This window comes from Littorina saxatilis, linkage group LG5, assembly GCF_037325665.1.
Source record: "Littorina saxatilis isolate snail1 linkage group LG5, US_GU_Lsax_2.0, whole genome shotgun sequence".
In the NCBI taxonomy this organism is placed as follows: Eukaryota; Metazoa; Mollusca; class Gastropoda; order Littorinimorpha; family Littorinidae; genus Littorina; species Littorina saxatilis.
This window is the reverse complement of record NC_090249.1, coordinates 55,645,185-55,663,645: the sequence shown is the minus strand read 5'-3', so window position 1 is coordinate 55,663,645 and position 18,461 is coordinate 55,645,185. Positions and strand designations below refer to the sequence as shown.

Genomic DNA, 18,461 nt, shown 5'->3' with positions numbered 1-18,461 from the left:
AAATCGGTCATACACGTAAAAATCCACTCGTGTAAACAACTCGAGTGTACGTAGGAGTTTCAGCCCATGAAGAAGAAGAAGAAGAAGAATAAGAATAGAAGAAGACATACCATCATGTAGAATTCTTACCTTCTCAAAGCTCTGAAAAAGCCTGCACACACCGTTGAGCTCCAAGGCGGACTATTCAAATGTTAAACATAAAAGCTTTTACGTACGGGCAGATTATATTCAGCAGACTGGAAAGAGATCCTTTACATACCTGAATGAAGTAGCGTTTTTAAAAGTGTTGGTGTACGCAGCCACAGGTATTTGTGTACTTGTAGTAGCGTCCATTGGGTGACAACCAGAGCGTGTCTTTGTATTCTCCTTTCCAGTACAAACATTGAGCTATATCTCGATTTATCTACGTCTCACCGTCTTGCTATCTCAGTTTGTCTATGACCATTTTGCGGTGTGCGTGTGAAAGTGTGTGTGTGTGTGTGTGGTTTATCTCTCACGGTCTTACTATCTCAGTTTGTCTATGACCATTTTGCGGCGTGCGTGTGAATGTGTGTGTGTGTGTTTATGTGTGTGTGTGTGTGTGTGTGCGTGCGTGCGAGGTGTGTGTGTGTGTGTGTGTGTGTGTGTGTGTGTGTGTGTTTGTATGTGAGTGTATGTTTGTCTTAATAGATAGATAGCAGCGTTGTACGGCGTGAGTTGAAGGCTACTGCGGGCGCGCGCCTGCGTGTGTGCGCACTTCAGTGGGTGACCACTAGAGCGTGTCTCCGTATTATTTTTTCCAGTACAAACTTTGAGCTATATCTTGGTTTGTCTCTCACCATTTTGCGATGTAATAATAATAATAGGGGAGACCGGGGCTAGTCCGCCCCCGGGGCACATCCGTCTTTGTCTGTTTATTCTTACGTTTGCCACCTTTTAGTCATTCACACCATGTGGGAGTGGTGTCCCTTCTTCCCGCCATATCCTGCAGAAGTTCAGAGGTTGCGCGCCCATATATCGCGAGTACAGATCACAAAAAGTGTTTTTCTTCATTTTTGTAACATGAATGCATAGGAGTTGACTTAGGTTTTGATGCATTACCTCTGAGAACAAATACTTAGTCTTGGTGTCGAGTGAAAGTGCGTTAATTAAGGTCGAGTTCTGACGAAAGTTTTGCTTCTTCCTTCCCATGTTGTGCTCGTTATCTGGCACTAGAGTTGCCTGCCCGTGCAGGGGCAAGTCCGCCTATTTGTCATGGGGCATGTTCGCCGTAAGCAGTATGTACAACAAATGTTCATGCGCACATAAAAACTGTCTGCACATTGATATCAGCTACACATTTGTCTTGATGTAAAATAAAAAAAATCAGTCTTCTAGTTCATCAAACTCGCCAGTTATGCTACCAAAAGCATAAAAGTAGCATAAAAGTAGGCGGACTAGCCCCGGTCTCCCCTAACGTAATTTTGTGTTACATTCTTTCGTATTTTGTCATTGGCATTTTTGAACCTAAATATTGAAGGGAATTAAAAAAGCTTTCCCACTAAAGCTTGCCCACAACTAGTCTTGTACCTACTATGGGATGAGAGCGGCGGACTTTCCCCACCCTGTAGGCGGACTTACCCCGACTTGGGGCAAGTTCGCCTACGTTAGGGTAGGTCTACTTAAAGCAGTATGTACAACAAATGTTCATGCGCACATAAAAACTGTCTGCACATTGATATCAGCTACACATTTGTCTTGATGTAAAATAAAAAATCAGTCTTCTAGTTCATCAAACTCGCCAGTTATGCTACCAAAAGCATAAAAGTAGGCGGGCTAGCTCCGGTCTCCCCTAATATGGGAGATTTATAGAGCGCTTTACGTTCTCTAAACGCTTTACAATGAAAAAAACCCACATACATATACATACAAAGCTTGTGCGTGTGAAAGTGTGTGTGTGTGTGTGTGTGTGTGTGTGTGTGTGTGTGAGTGTGTGTATGTGTGTGAGTTTGTGTGTGTGTTTTGTGTGTGTGTGTGTGTATATGTATCTGTGTGGGTGTGTGTGTGTGTTTGGGGATGTGTGTGTGTGTGTGCGTGCGTGCGTGCTACGTTAGTGCGTGCGTGGGCGCGCGTGTGTGTGTGTGTATGAGTGTTTGTGTGTGTGTGTGCGAGCGTGCGTGCGTGCGTATGTGTGCGTGTTTGTGTGTGTGTGTCCGTGCGTGCGTGCGTGTGTGTGTGTGTGTGTGTGTGTATGTGTGCGTGCGTGTGTGTGTATGTGTGTGTGTGTGTGTGTGTGTGTGTGTGTGTGTCTGAGTGTGAGTGTGTGTGTTAGTGTGTGTACGTCTCGATATCTAACGTTTAGGTGCGACCAACAAAAACCCACACGACCGGAGATCTCCATGACACGTTACTTATGATTTAAAGGTTGTTCTTATCAACTGACGAAAAAAAATAGCAACACTTCTCGTTGGCTATGGGAATTTCGCAAGAAATTTGTGACATTGCAGTTTCGGAGCAACCGACCTGAAGTTCTGCGATTTTGTATTCAAAGACATTTTCAGCCATTATCTTACAAGGCACAGCTCGAAAAATGGTTACGAACAAACAAACGGTAGGCTACTTTTGAAGAAAGAATACAAACAAAAAGCGACTTGCGTTTTGACGTGTATGTTTCAAAAGTTCATATAAAGTTCAATTTAAATGAATTGTGGTTTAACGCTTTCCTGAACGTGCGAAAATTGTGGCAATAATTTGTTGGCCAAGTTTATGTACATTTCAGGTCAGGTCATCGCAACCTTAAGTTCGACCTATAACGAGAGCTAAGGAAAGATAACTATTTCTCCGACACAGAAATCGCCAATACATTGGGTCAGAATGTTGGCAATGCCTTAAATTCGTTGGACGCTTATTTCTGGAGATATGAACGACCCGCATGCTAGAATATGACCTCAATAAGATTATCCTCATCGCAGATCTTTTCCTATTTCGACGGGCGCAGTGGCGTGGTGGTAAGACGTCGGCCTGCTAATCGGGAGGTCGTGAGTTCGAATCCCGGTCGCTGCCGCCTGGTGGGTTAAGAGTGGAGATTTTTCCAATCTCCCAGGTCAACTTATGTGCAGACCTGCTAGTGACTTAACCTCCTTCGTGTGTACACGCAAGCACAAGAAAAGATCCTGTAATCCATGTCGGAGTTCGATGGGTTATGGAAACACGAAAATACCCAGCATGCCTACTCAACGAAAGCGGAGTGAAGCTGACTATGCTCTCAGAGTATAGTATGGGGAACGCAAATGGGCAAACGAGCTTACACGTAACCAGAAAACTCCGGAACGCTGAAGAAGAAGAAGAAGAATTTCCTATTTCCTAGAGTCGTTTTCACCCTGTGTCTGATGTGTCTGAAAACACTTCCGCGCGGAGGGGTTTTGCAGCCAGCGCAGTGAAGATAAAGAGTGAAAAAATTTTGTTTTGGTTTGAATGACCAGACGTGTTGAGAAAAGGGGATTTTAAAGGGAAAGGACGCGTGCAAAAGTCACCGAGACAACTTCGTTCTCGAAACGCTTTTGCATAAAAAGAGGCTAACATATTAAAAGTTGACAAATAAAGCAACAGATGCCAGAACCCCATCACGAAAAGAAATTCCAATCATACCCTAACTATTATATTTGACATGTACCGAGAACTTTGTACGTTTTGTGATAAGCACGTATTCACTTGGCAATGACTCGTAACGTTATACGGTTATCTCGCATGTTTGATCCTGGGCTTTGACACTTGACACACTTCTAAGGTTTGATGACCAGGACTGCCGTGTGCTGACAAAACCGAGTAAGTCCATTTTTTTCAAAAATGATATTTTTTGTTCATCAAAGCTTAGAAATTAAGGCGCACCTTATGTGTAAATTGTGACTTTGTGAAATAAATAGATAAGGAGATATAAAAAAGTAAGTCCACACCTTAAAAACTGTTTAAAGTACATCTGCCATGTGCTGACAAAACCGAGTAAGTCCATTTTTTCCCAAAAATGATATCTTTTTGTTCATCAAAACTAAAAAATCAAGAAGCAGCCTGTGTGTAAATTTTGACTTTGTAAAATAAATAGATAAGGAGATATAGAAAAGTAAGTCCACAACTTCAAACATTTCTCAAAAAAAATTACATGTCAATTTGCTGGTAAAACCAAGTAAGTCCATCCACCAATCACAAGAACCTTTATGACGCTATAACCAATCAGAATGCAATGTTTTTGCCAGTATGACGTCAAAGTCAATCTGAATATTCTTGCGGCATTTTACTTGTTAGTAGGGGTGCTAGTTTTGGTGCAAGCATGGCTGCTAAAGAAGAAGTGTTGTCAAGATAAATGACAAAACAGTGAAAATAACGTTAACATTACGCATTTGCACAAGATGGAGAGAGAGAGAGAGAGAGAGAGAGAGAGAGAGAGAGAGAGAGAGAGAGAGAGAGAGAGAGAGAGAGAGAGAGAGAGAGAGAGAGAGAGAGAGAACGAGAGAGAGACTAAACAGGGAGAGAGTGAGAGAGGGGAAAGAAATCAGGGTCGACGAGGGGGGGGGGGGGGGGGGGGGGGGGGATGGAGGGAGAGAGAGAAATAAAGGGAAAGAGGAATTAGGGAGGGAGGAAGAGAGTAAGAGGGAGAGAGATAGGGAGAGAGGTAGGGAGGGATAGAAAGTGAGATGTCCGGAGGGAGGAAAAGAGACAGATAGGGAGGGATAGAGGGAGGGAGGGAGAGAGAGAGACAAGGATCGTCAGGAGAATTATATATAGATAGAGAAGAAAAATGTTTAAAATAAAACGTCATAAGGTCTCGCCTTATCGAAAGAGGTCATTTGTGTGTTCTAAACTTTAAATGACGTCATTTGTGAGTTCTAAACTTAAAATGACGTATTTTCTGTATGGGTCGTTTGACAAGAATTTTAAAACTATCATTATAGGAAAATTGGGAACCCCTTGGACTTACTTGGTTTTGTCAAAACATTCATGCACACTTAAAAATTTGTTTTTGGTTGTGGACTTACTTGTTCATATCTGCTTATCTAAGCACTCTAAAAAGTAGAAATTAGCACACAAGATGCGCATTGATTTCTTCTCTTTGATGAACAAAAAATATCATTTTGAAAAAAAAATGACTTACCAAAGCGGAAGGTCGTGGGTTCGAATCCCGGCCGCACCTGACGGGTAATTAAGGTGAAGATTTTTCCGATATCCCAGGTCAACTTACGTGCAGGCCTGCTGGTGCCTTATCACCCTTCGTGTGTACACGCAAGCACAAGACCAAATGCGCACGGAAAAGATCGTGCAGTCCAAAGCAGAGTTCGGTGGGTTATAGAAACACGAAAATACCCAGCATGCTTTCACCGAAAACGGCGTATGGCTGCCTAAATGGTTTTGTAAAAACGGTCATCCACGTACAAATCCACTCGTGCAAAAGCACACGTGTACGTGGGAGCTTCAGCCCACGAACGCAAAAGAAGAAGAAGAAGAACGCCTTCACAAAAATTGCGTCCTCGCTGTTAAAACCCGTCAATCGGGACAGTGAATGTTTCCGTACAATGTCCACACGGCACCTGAATTGCTTAATATCAATTCAAACGTAACACATCTATAAATAGATTCAGGAAACAATGACACCTGCAATAAAATCACTTTCGTGCCTGTGCTAGCATTTTAATGTCCAGAAATATTTCTTAATAACAATTTCAAGAAACGATTTTTAAGACCCCAAACCCGGGTAAATAGTGTTTGATTTGAATTTCAAATAATGTGATTTAAGGCTGTAACTATAGTAGTAACCGAACCACCCAAACTTACAACAACAAAACATTACCGGAACAAAAAAACATGCTGTGTAGCTTAAAAAATTGTACGTGAATAATTATGTATTTTAGCAAATCACCGCAATCTGATATGCTCATCATTCTCCAAGGCACTCAAACTAACACTCACGTACACAGTCATACACAAGAACCAGCTTTTATTCTTGACTGGACATAGTCCTTAGATCAAGACTGGTTTTAATCAGAACAAACACACAAACGCACACATTGTTACAGGTTCGCTTCGAAAGTATCTGTGAGAATCGTACCGAAATGAGCCAGAGCGTTGTTTAGAGATCAAATAAGCAAAGGGAAGTAAGCGCTCTAATGTGCACACGACATGTGTAATAGAGTAAGCGAGAGTTATACGGAACGTTTCTCCTGGCACCTGAGAGAATAACGCATTGAAATGAACAAGCGACTTTCATCCTCAAAAAAAGCATTACTTTTTCTTCCAAATGTTTTGACAAAACCAAGTAAGTCCACTTGCTTAGATCTGTCACATTGTTTAGATCTGATATAATGGAAAAAAAAGTGACAAAACCAAGTAAGTCCACAAAATGCCCAACAAAACAAAAACCATCCATCAGATCATTATCAAACTCGGGTTGTAAACGTACATTAATGCTATTTATCTTATTATCTCTGTAGGTTGATCAAGCTAATCGTCACTTTTGAGAAATGTAATAAAACAGAAAAAGTCGTTTATCTCAGAACTAGCTTCAGTGGACTTACTCGGTTTTGTCAGCACACGGCAGAGGTATGGCGGTGCAAGTAAAGTTAACCATCATCAAATCCCAAGGTCACAGAGGGTTTACATTCTGATACCAAAGTGGATATAAGTCATTCTTACATTTTCTTACACGTTTTTAAAGCTAGGTCCATTAAATTTCACACTTTCAATTTTTTTATGACTTCCAGACATGTGACCTTCCGGTTGATTATATGTCATAGGGGTGTCACGTTCGTCTTAGAAATGTAAAATTGTCATTTTCTTCAACGAGCATCAGGATGTATAACTTTTTGAAAGCAACAAGTAAAACATTGAGCTTATTTACGCTTTGTTGGTGCAAAGATGTCTCAGTAGAAACATTTAATTTTGCTAATATTTAATTGCGTTATAATTGGCCCAGCTTTGAACATTATCCTTTTATGTGTGTTAAAATCGTTTGCAAGAGACATAAAGTTAGTATAGATTCATTTCAAGTAAGAAGCTGGTCGCATTCTTGCATCAAAAACGTCAGTTACGTTCACACTTATTTGCCAAATCGGAGAGAATGGCCACACTAATTCAAACATAACACATAGTTCTTACGAACACAAACTCGGGGTTTAAACCACATGCAAAAAAGATTATTTCTGATTAAAGCAAATCGATGATTCCCCATCAAAGAGCCTATCCTGTCTTTTTATTTCAACTTTCGGGCAAAATGTTTTCGCCATTTAATCAGTCCGGACCGGAAACTGCCCAGCAAGAGATTTTATTATTTCTGATTGGACAATGATGCCGACGCCCACTTGACCCCACTACAATGTCAATGTCGGAAAGTCGTGAATACTCTTAATCGACTTGAGAAATGTTCATGCCGATAACACATGATAAAGGATTCTGTGTGCACTCACTCAGGCTACAGTTGGGGATGGAAATTCACCAACAATTAGAAACATACTAACTAAAATACGGTGTACATTCTTCCATATAACACAAAGTTTGATTGTAAGGTGTCATCGTGGGGAAATGAAATTTGAAGTCTGTTTGGCGGGTTTCAAAGGTCGTTGAGAGAGAACATTCTTTCTCGCGCACATTTTTCAAACCGAGCTTAGCTCCCTTTGGTAGTTGAATACCACGGATCCTCCCTCACTAAATCCCAACCCACACTAAAACGTGACTCTTTTTCTTTGAGGGCCTTGATTGTATGTGTTGAGTATAACTTTGCTGTCACAGGCACAACATTTCGTCATGTCCCCGCATAGTGCACACGAGTTGAAACGATAGCTCTTTCAATGAGTCCATTGAAAATAATTCTTTGCTTTACTGCACAGCAAGATGCGCATACGTGCTTGAACCGGTTCTGTCGCTATGGCTTGTCAGTGCTGTAATTGACGACACAAGGTGAATATAGTACAAGGAAGTAAGTTATTGTTGATAAGAACATTGTTGGAGGTGAAATTACAAAGAGCGTCTGCAGGCGAATGTATTTCTGAGTCGGTAGTGACAAGTGTAAAAAACGTCCCTGGTAAGTAAAGACTATGGTTTTGGCAAAGAACAACGGGAGCAAGCAGTAAGTCAGCTTTGTCTTTTGCTGTGTGTGTCTGTGTGTCTTTCTGTCTGTCAGTATCTCTCTATCTTTTTGTTGAATGCATTTACAATTGGCGGCAGTTGTCATCAATAATGCCTTCTTTGAACAGTCACTATGGCTGTGGGATTATTTGTCTGCGATTAAAACTGAACACGACAGAAGATTGCTTCCCTCACTGTGACCGACCTCCAGCTGGATGACGCGACTGTTCCATTCTCCCCAGCTGTCAAGAGCCTTGGCGTCTTTCTCGACTCCACTCTCTCCATGCAGACACACATCTCCTTCATCATCAAGACCTGCTTTTTCCACCTACGACGCATCGCCTCCATCCGTCGCTACCTCACCCACGACGCCTGTGTCAAGCTGGTTGTCTCCCTCATCTTCAGTCGTCTGGACTACTGCAATTCCCTTCTGGCTGGCCTCCCCGCCTCATCCATTCATGGCCTACAACGAGTCCAGAACGCCGCTGCCAGGCTGACGTTGAGGAAGACGAAGCGAGACCACATCACCCCCCTACTTCGCACCTTGCACTGGCTCCCTGTCAACACCCGAATCTCCTACAAACTGTCCACTCTGGTCTACAAGTGTCTCAACGACTCTGCTCCCGAGTACCTTCAATCCTCCCTGGACCTGTACACCCAGCCCTCCGACCGTCTCCTTCGTTCTGCTGCTGACCCTCTCCGCCTCTACATCCCTCGCTCGAAACTCGCATCTGCTGGTCAGCGTGCATTTCCCTCCGCGGGCCCCTCCGTCTGGAACTCCCTGCCGCTTGAGCTTCGCCAGAGCCCCTCTCTTGACGCGTTCAAGAGTAGGTTGAAGACTCAGTTCTTCCCGTAGCTGGCTGCGACTTTCATGCTCGACGTGATGTGCTGTGCCCCAAAAGACATTCTTGTGCTGTGCTCTGTGAGAGGTGTTTTCTTTGTGCTTAATATTATTTTGTTTGGACCTAGCTATTGATGTGTACATTGTTGTTAAACAGTTGTTTGTTTACCAGGGTTTGCTAGTGTGTGATAGGGTTCGTGTCCGTCTGAAGATGTTAGTTTCTTTGTTAGTCCTGTGTTGACAACTCTTCGACAAGCGCTTAGAACTGTACCCACGGAATACGCGCTATATAAGCTTCATATTGATTGATTGATTGATTGATTAGAGATCATTAATTTTAAGACGTAGAATTGGCATGTTTAGCCCCCCCCCCCCACCCCCCCCTCACACCCATAGGAATGATTTACAATACAATCTCAGCATGAATAAAGAAAATAGGTGTTGTCCCTATCGTTGCAATGATCGATATATTCGAAATGGAAGTTCGCTTTCTGCTTGTTTGTTTCAAAATATGAAGAAATGATACCAGCATGAACTGATAGCCCCGATGTATGTCCGGCATTCATCGCTGTTTGCATGGTATCAGTTGCTTGCCTTCCACGAATGAAGCTACTGTAAGAAAACTTGCAATATACCCTAATAAAAAACGCTCGCGCTGGACCCGAGAACTCTTCAGACTGGCTCGCTCCCCCAGTATGAAAGTTTTTGTCAGTCTTGTGCACGTTTAAGACCAAGTGATTGCTCTGTGTGAATTACAGGCATTCCCTTTGCTATATAAATACATTGCATGCGAGCCGAGGATGTGCGTGGTGACTGGCCTTTCTCTTTTATTTGATCACAGTGAAAAATATACTGCCGACCCTCTTCATAACTGGTGAACTGGTGGCCCACGAAGTTCTTTTACTGTCCTGGCTCGCGGATTCTTGCATTTATCACGCCCCAGGTAGTTTTACCAAATTCTTTAATGTAAAGTGAAGGTAAAAGACTGAAACATATGTAAACAAAGGAAACCATAAGAAAAAATACAAATTAATATGAAAAGAATCAAAACACAAAATCGCGACCTCTAAACCACCGCAGTCGCGACCGAGCAACCAACGCTTGGTAGAAAATGGGGTACACAAAAAATCAAATTATTCAAACAAACAACGCGCAAAGCGTGGTGGCCACACGCTGGCTGGCTGTTCTATTTTGCAAATCGTCTCGCATGCGATACGCATGCTTTTCATGACGCTATATTTCTCGTCACTGAGTGACGCGTTCGGCTGTTCTATCAGCTCAATGGCTGGCTGTTGCTCCGAGAATTCCTCCCACCGCCAAGTCGTTTTTGTGGTTTATTTCGCATTTAGGTCCCAGGTAACATTATGAAGTTTTAATACGATCAATCGGACCTATTATCAAGTTAGTGTATCAACTTTTGAACGAACTGCGCCCAGTAGTTTCCCAGCAATAAGCTGTTAAGTCGAGACAGACAGACAGACAGATACACAGACAGACACACAATTAAAGTCTGCTGAGCCCAAGTACTAGCGTACTCGGGGATAAAGCTTTGAATATTTGTGTATCTTCTTCTTCTTGTCGTTCGCTGTTAGATCGTCAGTCCGGACTGCAGGGCGAAACGTGCTGTCCTCTCCAAGTCCTCTTTGTGCATAAACTCTTACACACGGGTTTTCACAATTAATGGTTATATTCTGTTGTCTGTGTTCCTTTGAATATTTTGCTTATTGCTTGTAGATGTGCCTTTCATAGTTCTGTTATAGGCCGGAGGGCTAATAATGGAATCTCCGACTTTTGTCTTTCGGTTTCCTTTGTGTCATCGCCCGTAAACAATAGTGCGGAGACATATCGAAAGCCGTTTGGCTCATAACCTATACGCGCGTGATAAATTCTAAATAATCTTACGCGCGTGAGTAATGAATGATAAATACGCGCGTAAGAAATGATTCATACGCGCGTAAGAAATAAAAGTATTTATTACGCGCGTATGAATCATTTCTGACGCGCGTATTTATTATTTATTACCCGCGTATGAATTATTTAATACGCGCGTATTTATTATGTATTACGAGCGTGTTAAACATTTCTTACGCGCGTATGAATTATTTAATACGCGCGTATTTATTATTTATTAGGCGCGCATTTATTACGCGCATATCTAAACATTTATTACGCGCGTGATAAACGTAGGAATCACGTGGTTAAGCGACTCAAAAACTCGGACTGGGAATCCACCTGAAAAACACTAGTTCGTGTCTTCACCGCCTCGGTTTGAACATCACAAGATGGCGGGAGTAAACGCATTAGACGTTGATAGACTCTTTTTGCAGCGCTTTTCATGTCAAGAAGCCACGCCCCGGAAATAGCCTGAGGTGCTGGCGCAACTCATGCAGACAGCACCCGTGTAGGGTTCGTCAGTTTGTCGCATCTTTGGCAGAGTATGCAGATTGTGTCGACGACTGCAAACTTTAAATAACTTAAAGATATTTAACAGCTTGAAAGCGTGTTCATTTTTAATAAAAGTCGGTTCAGGCGGTACTATGAACCAATATTTGTTATGGTAGTTCTTTCCCCATCGCCGGCAGCTTTGTAAGAGTGTTAGTTACAGTTTTGTCATGTGACCCGTAAAAACGCAATAAAAACTGTTTGCGCAGAAGACGGACATCCTTGACTTTTACTAATGTGTAAGCTAACATGTAACAGTCGCTAGACTGTAGAGCCCGGTATGGCGATAAAATCCAACCAGGTGCTGCCCTACACATCCGACGAGGCCCTGTCCCCCCCCTCCCATACCCAGCCAAGGGTCATAAAATGGCAAGCCACCCGGGTATGAAAATACCGCCCCTCCACCCCGCCCCCACCTCCCCAACCGTGCGCAGTATCGCCACTGCAAAGCCCGGTATGGCTTTAAACTCCAACCAGGTGCTGCCCTACCCAGAAAAATGATAGTAATAATCCCATAAACACTGAAATAACTATCACCGAATGTGAAAAGTCTATAAAACAGATCAGACAAGTAAAAAAGTCTCCGGGACTATGTAGTATCTCCTGCAGTATGATTAAACAGTTGCCCAAACACTTTGTGAAGATCCTAACCGACTTCTACAATACTTGCTGGATAACTGACACTGTCCCGACAGCGTGGAAACACGCGCAAGTGGTAGCAATCCCCAAACCTGGTAAACCAAGAAATCAACCTCACCCCCCACCTCGGCAAAATATATGAACGCATAATCAAAAACAGACTAGAATACTTCTTAGACAAAAATAACATTATCCCACCCTGCCAGACAGGCTTCCGCAAAGGCCGTTCATGCACAGATCATGTAGTCCGGCTCGTTGAAAAAAAGGAAAAAACCATAAGTAGCAAAAGTAAAACACTATTAACAACCTTTTTTGACGTAAAGAAGGCATACGATACGGTCTGGCACGCCCGACTCCTCACAAAAATCAAAAGACTAGGTATCTCAGCCCACATGTACAACTTCGTTAAAGCCTTCATAACAAATAGAACCATGCAAGTAAAGGTGGGGGAATCTCTCTCAACCATACACGCCTTAGAGATGGGGGTGCCACAGGGTAGTATAATTGCCCCTTTTCTCTTCAGTATTATGTTACATGACATACATTTAGTAGATGTGCAGGGCGCTACTGTCTTGCTCTATGCAGACGACTTGGTGATAATCGATGCACAAAAACCAGTCATAATAAACAAAACAGACCCAAAGATGAAACGATTTCAAACAAAAATAGATAACCTGGTAGACTATATGAACCTAAATGGATTCGACCTATCTGCAGAAAAAACTATCTTCATGGTGGTCTCAAAAAGTAAAATACTACAACAACACTGCAGAATAACGGTAGGAGATACTACACTAAAACCCAGCAAAACGGTCAAGTTTCTGGGAGTAACTATACACAGAGAACTACGTTGGAACCCCCACATAAATAACTTAGTTGATAAAGCTAATAAGACCATCAGCATAATAAAGATGCTAAAGGCAGAGCCCTGGGCCAGAGGACAAACATTTCTGACAGATATAGTTAAAGCCCTGGTCCGCTCTCGACTAACATATGGACAAGAGGCCTTCTTTGCAGCCAATAAATCGGACCTAAAAAACTTAGAACTTAAAGCCTTGAAAACAGCTTTAAATATCCCAAGAACAGCAAACAACAAAAACACATATGAGGAGGTCGGCTGGCTATCCCTAACAGAGGAGACAACTTAGAGCCACACAGTATGTATTAGGAGCCACAGCAACTGAATCTAACCCCACAAATGAAGTACTGACAGACAACTTCACAGATTTTGATAACATAAGATATAAGTGGCTCCAGGACAAATCCCAAGCACAATATGACAAAATACTCCCCATCTGGGAATACACAAAACCAATATTAAAAAAGGCTAACATAACAACGGATGACATAATAAAACAAAACATACCCACCTTTCCCCCCTGGTTGCTCGAGGCACCTACCATAGAAGAAAATATCCCTATAAATATAAAGAAATCAGACAATCCCTTACTAGCTGCAACTGTTGCAAAAGAACTTTTAAACACTAAATACCAACATTTCCTCAAAGTTTATACTGATGGATCCAAGCAGAGTAACGGTTCAGTGGGCTGTGCATTTGTTGTCCCTGACCTTGATATTACAAAAAGATACAAACTTAATAACGACATCTCCATTTTCACTGCAGAACTATTCGCCATCTACATGGCTCTCTCTTTCATAAATGACCTTCCTAATAAACCAGTAGCTATAGCCGTCTGCACAGACTCGAAATCTTCCCTACAAGCCCTCCAATCAGAAACATAAAATCGTCAAGAAATACAAACAGAGATAAAGTTACTAGCTAATCAAATAATTATATCCGGAACTGACCTCCACCTACAATATATTCCCTCGCATACTGGTATCAGAGGGAATGACCTAGCAGACGAGGCTGCGAAACAGGCCGCCCTTATGAATAAACAACATGAAATAAATCTTAAATATTCTAAATCAGAAGCCGACTCTATCCTCTTAAAAGTGTTCAAAACACATCAAATGCAAACAAATGATAAAGACAGATTCCCCCCGCTCCCAAATGCTCTCCTTACAATATTAAGAAAAATCAAAACTAATAGCTGCAGATACAAATTCACCAAACCCCTCTGCGGGTGCGGAGAGTTTATAAACTTCCTACATATCTTCACACCATGTTCACACTCAACACACTTCCACAGACTTCAAGAATATAACAAAACACTCAATCTCACACCAACACAATTCCTCCACCACCACAAAGACCACAACTGGAGCCACACCAACTTAATGTGTAAAATAATCTATTCATCTAATATCGGACAATGGTTTTAAATAAAATAAAATATATTCCTGCCCTCAAAACACCATCTGGCATACTCCCACTGGGCTGTATCCCAGACTAGTTAGCCGACCAATGGGAGGCCTCCCTTTGGCGACACTACCGGCGCGCGAGCCTGCGACTCTAAAAATAAAACATGTCCACAGCCCCCGACCTTCACCCCAGCCTAACAGAGCGGACGGGCTAAAAAAAATATACAGAGCCGCTAAACAAAGTCCTAGACTGGTCCATCCCCCCACCTCCCTGTGTACAAGCTAATTTTACCTTAAAACTCTTACCAATTATTATTATTATTATTATTATTATTTTATTTTTTTTATTTTTTGGGGGGGAGGGTGGGAATGAATGAAAGAACTATGTTGTATTATATGTTATATGTGTAAAGGCAAGGCAACCTCTGCGCTCAATGTATATAAGTAAATTGCTTCGGCATACCAATTTTAAAAATGAAGAAATTGGACTTTTAAACTTTTTATCAGAGTGGCTCTGAAATTTTAACAATCTTTTACATCACAAATTTGGAAACAATAAAGAAACCAAAACCTCTTTTAATCCCCCCCTCCCCCACAAGGTGTCTCGCGTGGCGAAGGGAACGTGTCCATACCACAACAAGAAAGAACATTTTATAACCAACCCTTTTTACAAAACAACCTTTAACATTCAAACAACCCCAACCCATCATCCTCCAATCCCCCTCCCCCCACTACGCCCCCTTTTTAATATCGTATAAAAAAATCATGTCCCAATATAGGTCCCTAGTTACCTGGGAGGACGTAAAGCCCCACATTCTCTCTCTGCCCTACACACCCGACGAGGCCCTGTTCCCCCCTCCCATGCCCAGCCAAGGGCTCTAAATGGCAGCCCACCAAAACAATACGTATAATTCTTAAATAATTTTTTTACCTTATAAAACCACAAATACACATAGCGTCTGAATATCTCCGCGACGAGCAAGTTGCCTGCAGCGTGCTAATTCTTTACCGAATGTTCGGGTGGTGTCGCCACCCAATAAAAGTCCGTGCTTAGGTAGCAGTCACTTGCTCTCTCACGGGCCCGCACCTGGGCTCGCTTTGATGCAGCCGAAAGTCGCATGATCTATACTCCATAAAATCACGACGTATATATTAATAATTTTGAACACCGGAGTCTTAACCTATATGTGTATGAATGAAATTGTTCTGCGTTGTCTATGTGTTCTATGTAGACAGGCCAGTAGTGATGCACTTTGTACAAACCTTTTAAGAGAGCTTTCTTCTCTCCATATTGTGTGCTGTCCTCAGCGCGAACGCCTTTTTCAACCTTTTTAACCAAAGTGGCTCTGTTCTTACAACTTTTAAAAATATTGTGATTTTTGAAATAAACTGCTGTTTTATCGTCCCTCCCCCCAACATACGTATGTGGACCCCAAGAAACTCATGAAAAACATGGTGATACATGACACTTATTTTACGAAGTCTTAATTGTAACCTTTAACCATTTATCTCACCCACCCCCGTCATCCTCCCGTTCACCAGCCTGCCCCCCTCACTTTTTTTTTTCTTTTTTTTTCTTCATCGTATAAAATTTCATGTCCAATATAGGCATTTTAAGCCCTGACGGTATGTATGTGTGTGTGTGTGTATGTGTGTGTGTGTGTGAGTGTGTGTGTGTGTGTGTGTCTGTGCGTGTGTGTGTGTGGAGCGATTCAGAGTAAACTACTGGACCGATCTTTATGACATTTTACATGAGAGATCCTGGGTATGATATCCCCAGATATTTTTTTTCATTTTTTGAATAAATGTCTTTGATGACGTCATATCCGGCTTTTTGTAAAAGTTGATGCGGCACAGTGTCACACCCTCATTTTTCAATAAATTTGATTGACATTTTGGCCAAGCAATCTTCGACGAAGGCTGGATTTTGGTATTGCATTTCAGCTTGAAGGCTTAAAAATTAATGAATGACTTTGGTCATTAAAAATCTGAAAATGGTAATTACAATTATTTTTTATTAAACGATCCAAATTTACGTTCATCTTATTCTTCATCATTTTCTGATTACAAAAACATAAATATGTTATATTCGGATTAAAAGCAAGCTTTGAAAATTAAAACTATAACAATTATGATTAAAATAAAATTTCCGAAATCGATTTAGAAACAATTTCATCTTATTCCTTGTCGGTTCCTGATTCCCAAAAAATATAGATATGATATGTTTGGATTAAAAACACACTCAGAAAGTTAAAACGAAGAGAGGTACAGAAAAGGGTTCTATGCAGCACAGCGCAACCACTACCGCGCTAAACAGGCTCGTCAATTTCACTGCCTTTTGCACGAGCGGCGGACTACGGTCATTGCTAAAAAAATGCAGTGCGTTCAGTTTTAGCCTGTGAGTTCCACAGCTTGACCAAATGTAGTAATTTTTCCTTACGCGATTTGTTGATTTATCCCTAAAAGGTTTTGAGTTGTGTATTGAAAATCGAATATAGTGCGTGAGTGCCCTTGAACAGCTTTCCCAGAATACCGTATTCTATTTTTAGTACGGGTTATCCCCATGAAAAGGTCAAAGGGCATATGTATGTTCGCGTGTCGACTGCTATCGTAGTAAAGTACTTTTACTATAATAGACTTCTGGTTACTACTATATGGATAATTGCTGGATATGAACATAAAACAGATGATGATAATGATGATGATGATGATGATGATGATGATGATGATGATGATGGTGATGATGGTAGGAAGGAGAAGAAAGGAGGAGAAGAAAGAGGAGGAGGAGGAGGAAGAGGAGGAGGATGATTGCTTGCTTGTTATTTCTGGCCTTTTTTCAGATGCAGACTTCAAAACTTAATCTCCTTTTCGATTCAATACTATTCTGTAACAGGTGAGAGAGGAAGTAATCTGAGGCAGTCACCATGGGCTGCTCTCCAACCACTCCATGGGAAGCTGTCTGCATGCTGCTGCTTGTGGTTGTGTTTCCAAACGTCCAGACACAAAGTAAGTGTAAAGTTTTTATCAGTCCCATATTGCTCTTTACATTGGATTATTAATCACCTTCTTCTTCTTCTTCTTCTTCTTCTTCTTCTTCTTCTTCTTCTTCTTCTTCTTCTTCTTCTTCTTCTTCTTCTTCTTCTTCTTCTTCTTCTTCTTCGTCTTCTGCTTCAATCATGGGCTTAAACTCCCACGTTCACTCATGTTTTGGCACGAGTGGATTTTTACGTATATGACCGTTTTTACCCCGCCATTTAGGCAGCATTCGCCGATTTCGGGGGAAGCATGCTGGGTATTTTTGTGTTTCTATATACCATCGAACTCTGATATGGATCACAGAATCGTTTCCGTGTGCACTTGGTCTTCTGCTTGCGTGTACACACGAAGGGGGGTATGGCATTAGCAGGTCGGCACATACGTTGACTTGGGAGATGGGGACAATCTCCACCCCGAACCCATCAAGCGGAAACGGCCGGGATTTGAACTCACGACCTTCCGATTAGGAGGCCGATGTATTAAACACTACGTCACTGCGCCCGTCAGCAGTCACCTTTGAATGTCCATGATTTCTTTCAGCTTCTCAAGTTTCAAATTGTCTCCTTAACCCGTCGTTTTCTTTTTGAAATGAACATATTTTTTGTATTCATTATCTCAACAAAACTGTATCTGTCAGACAGTGGCAACACAGACATCATAAAACAGAAAGACTGCTAAAGTTCCAAAATTAAGATTAAGAAAACAAGAAAGGTTAATTTGGAACGTTTGATTTTTGACAAAACAAGTAATTTACAAGTAAAGCGACCAAATGGTCTTTATAGTGGACAGACTGTAGAGATTTTTATTAATCTCTCTTTCTACAAGTACTTACCAGTTCCATTTAACTTTGCATACCATGCTAATTATTCAGTAAAAAACTTTATACCATCAAGGTTATACCTCTATGTGGAATAGCCCGGTAAGTGTGCTATCCCCTATAGCCCGGGCGTTTCCCGCCAAAAGGGCAGGCGCCTCTACACGCCTATAGCCCGGCGACGTCATAGTGACGTCATAGAGATGTAACCTGCGCATGCGTCAACAGCAAGCTGATCATAAAACTCAGGTCCCATGACCCCAAAACCAAGGTCTGATTAAGGGGAGGTCGGGAGGGAGTCTTTGTTAAATGGAACTGGTAAGTACTTGTAGAAAGAGAGATTAATAAGAATCTCTA

The 18,461-nt window shown here is 41.8% G+C and overlaps 1 protein-coding gene across 1 annotated transcript in view; it reads left to right on the top strand.

Moving 5' to 3' along the window:
• The first annotated feature begins 17,146 nt into the window (after positions 1-17,146).
• Positions 17,147-18,461, top strand: part of LOC138967811 (protocadherin Fat 4-like) — a 147,248-nt gene continuing 145,933 nt past the window's right edge. The window contains exon 1 of the mRNA XM_070340468.1: positions 17,147-17,260. Coding sequence (XP_070196569.1) covers positions 17,179-17,260 — 82 coding nt within the window. The 5' untranslated portion in view covers positions 17,147-17,178. The remainder of the gene's footprint in view (positions 17,261-18,461) is intronic.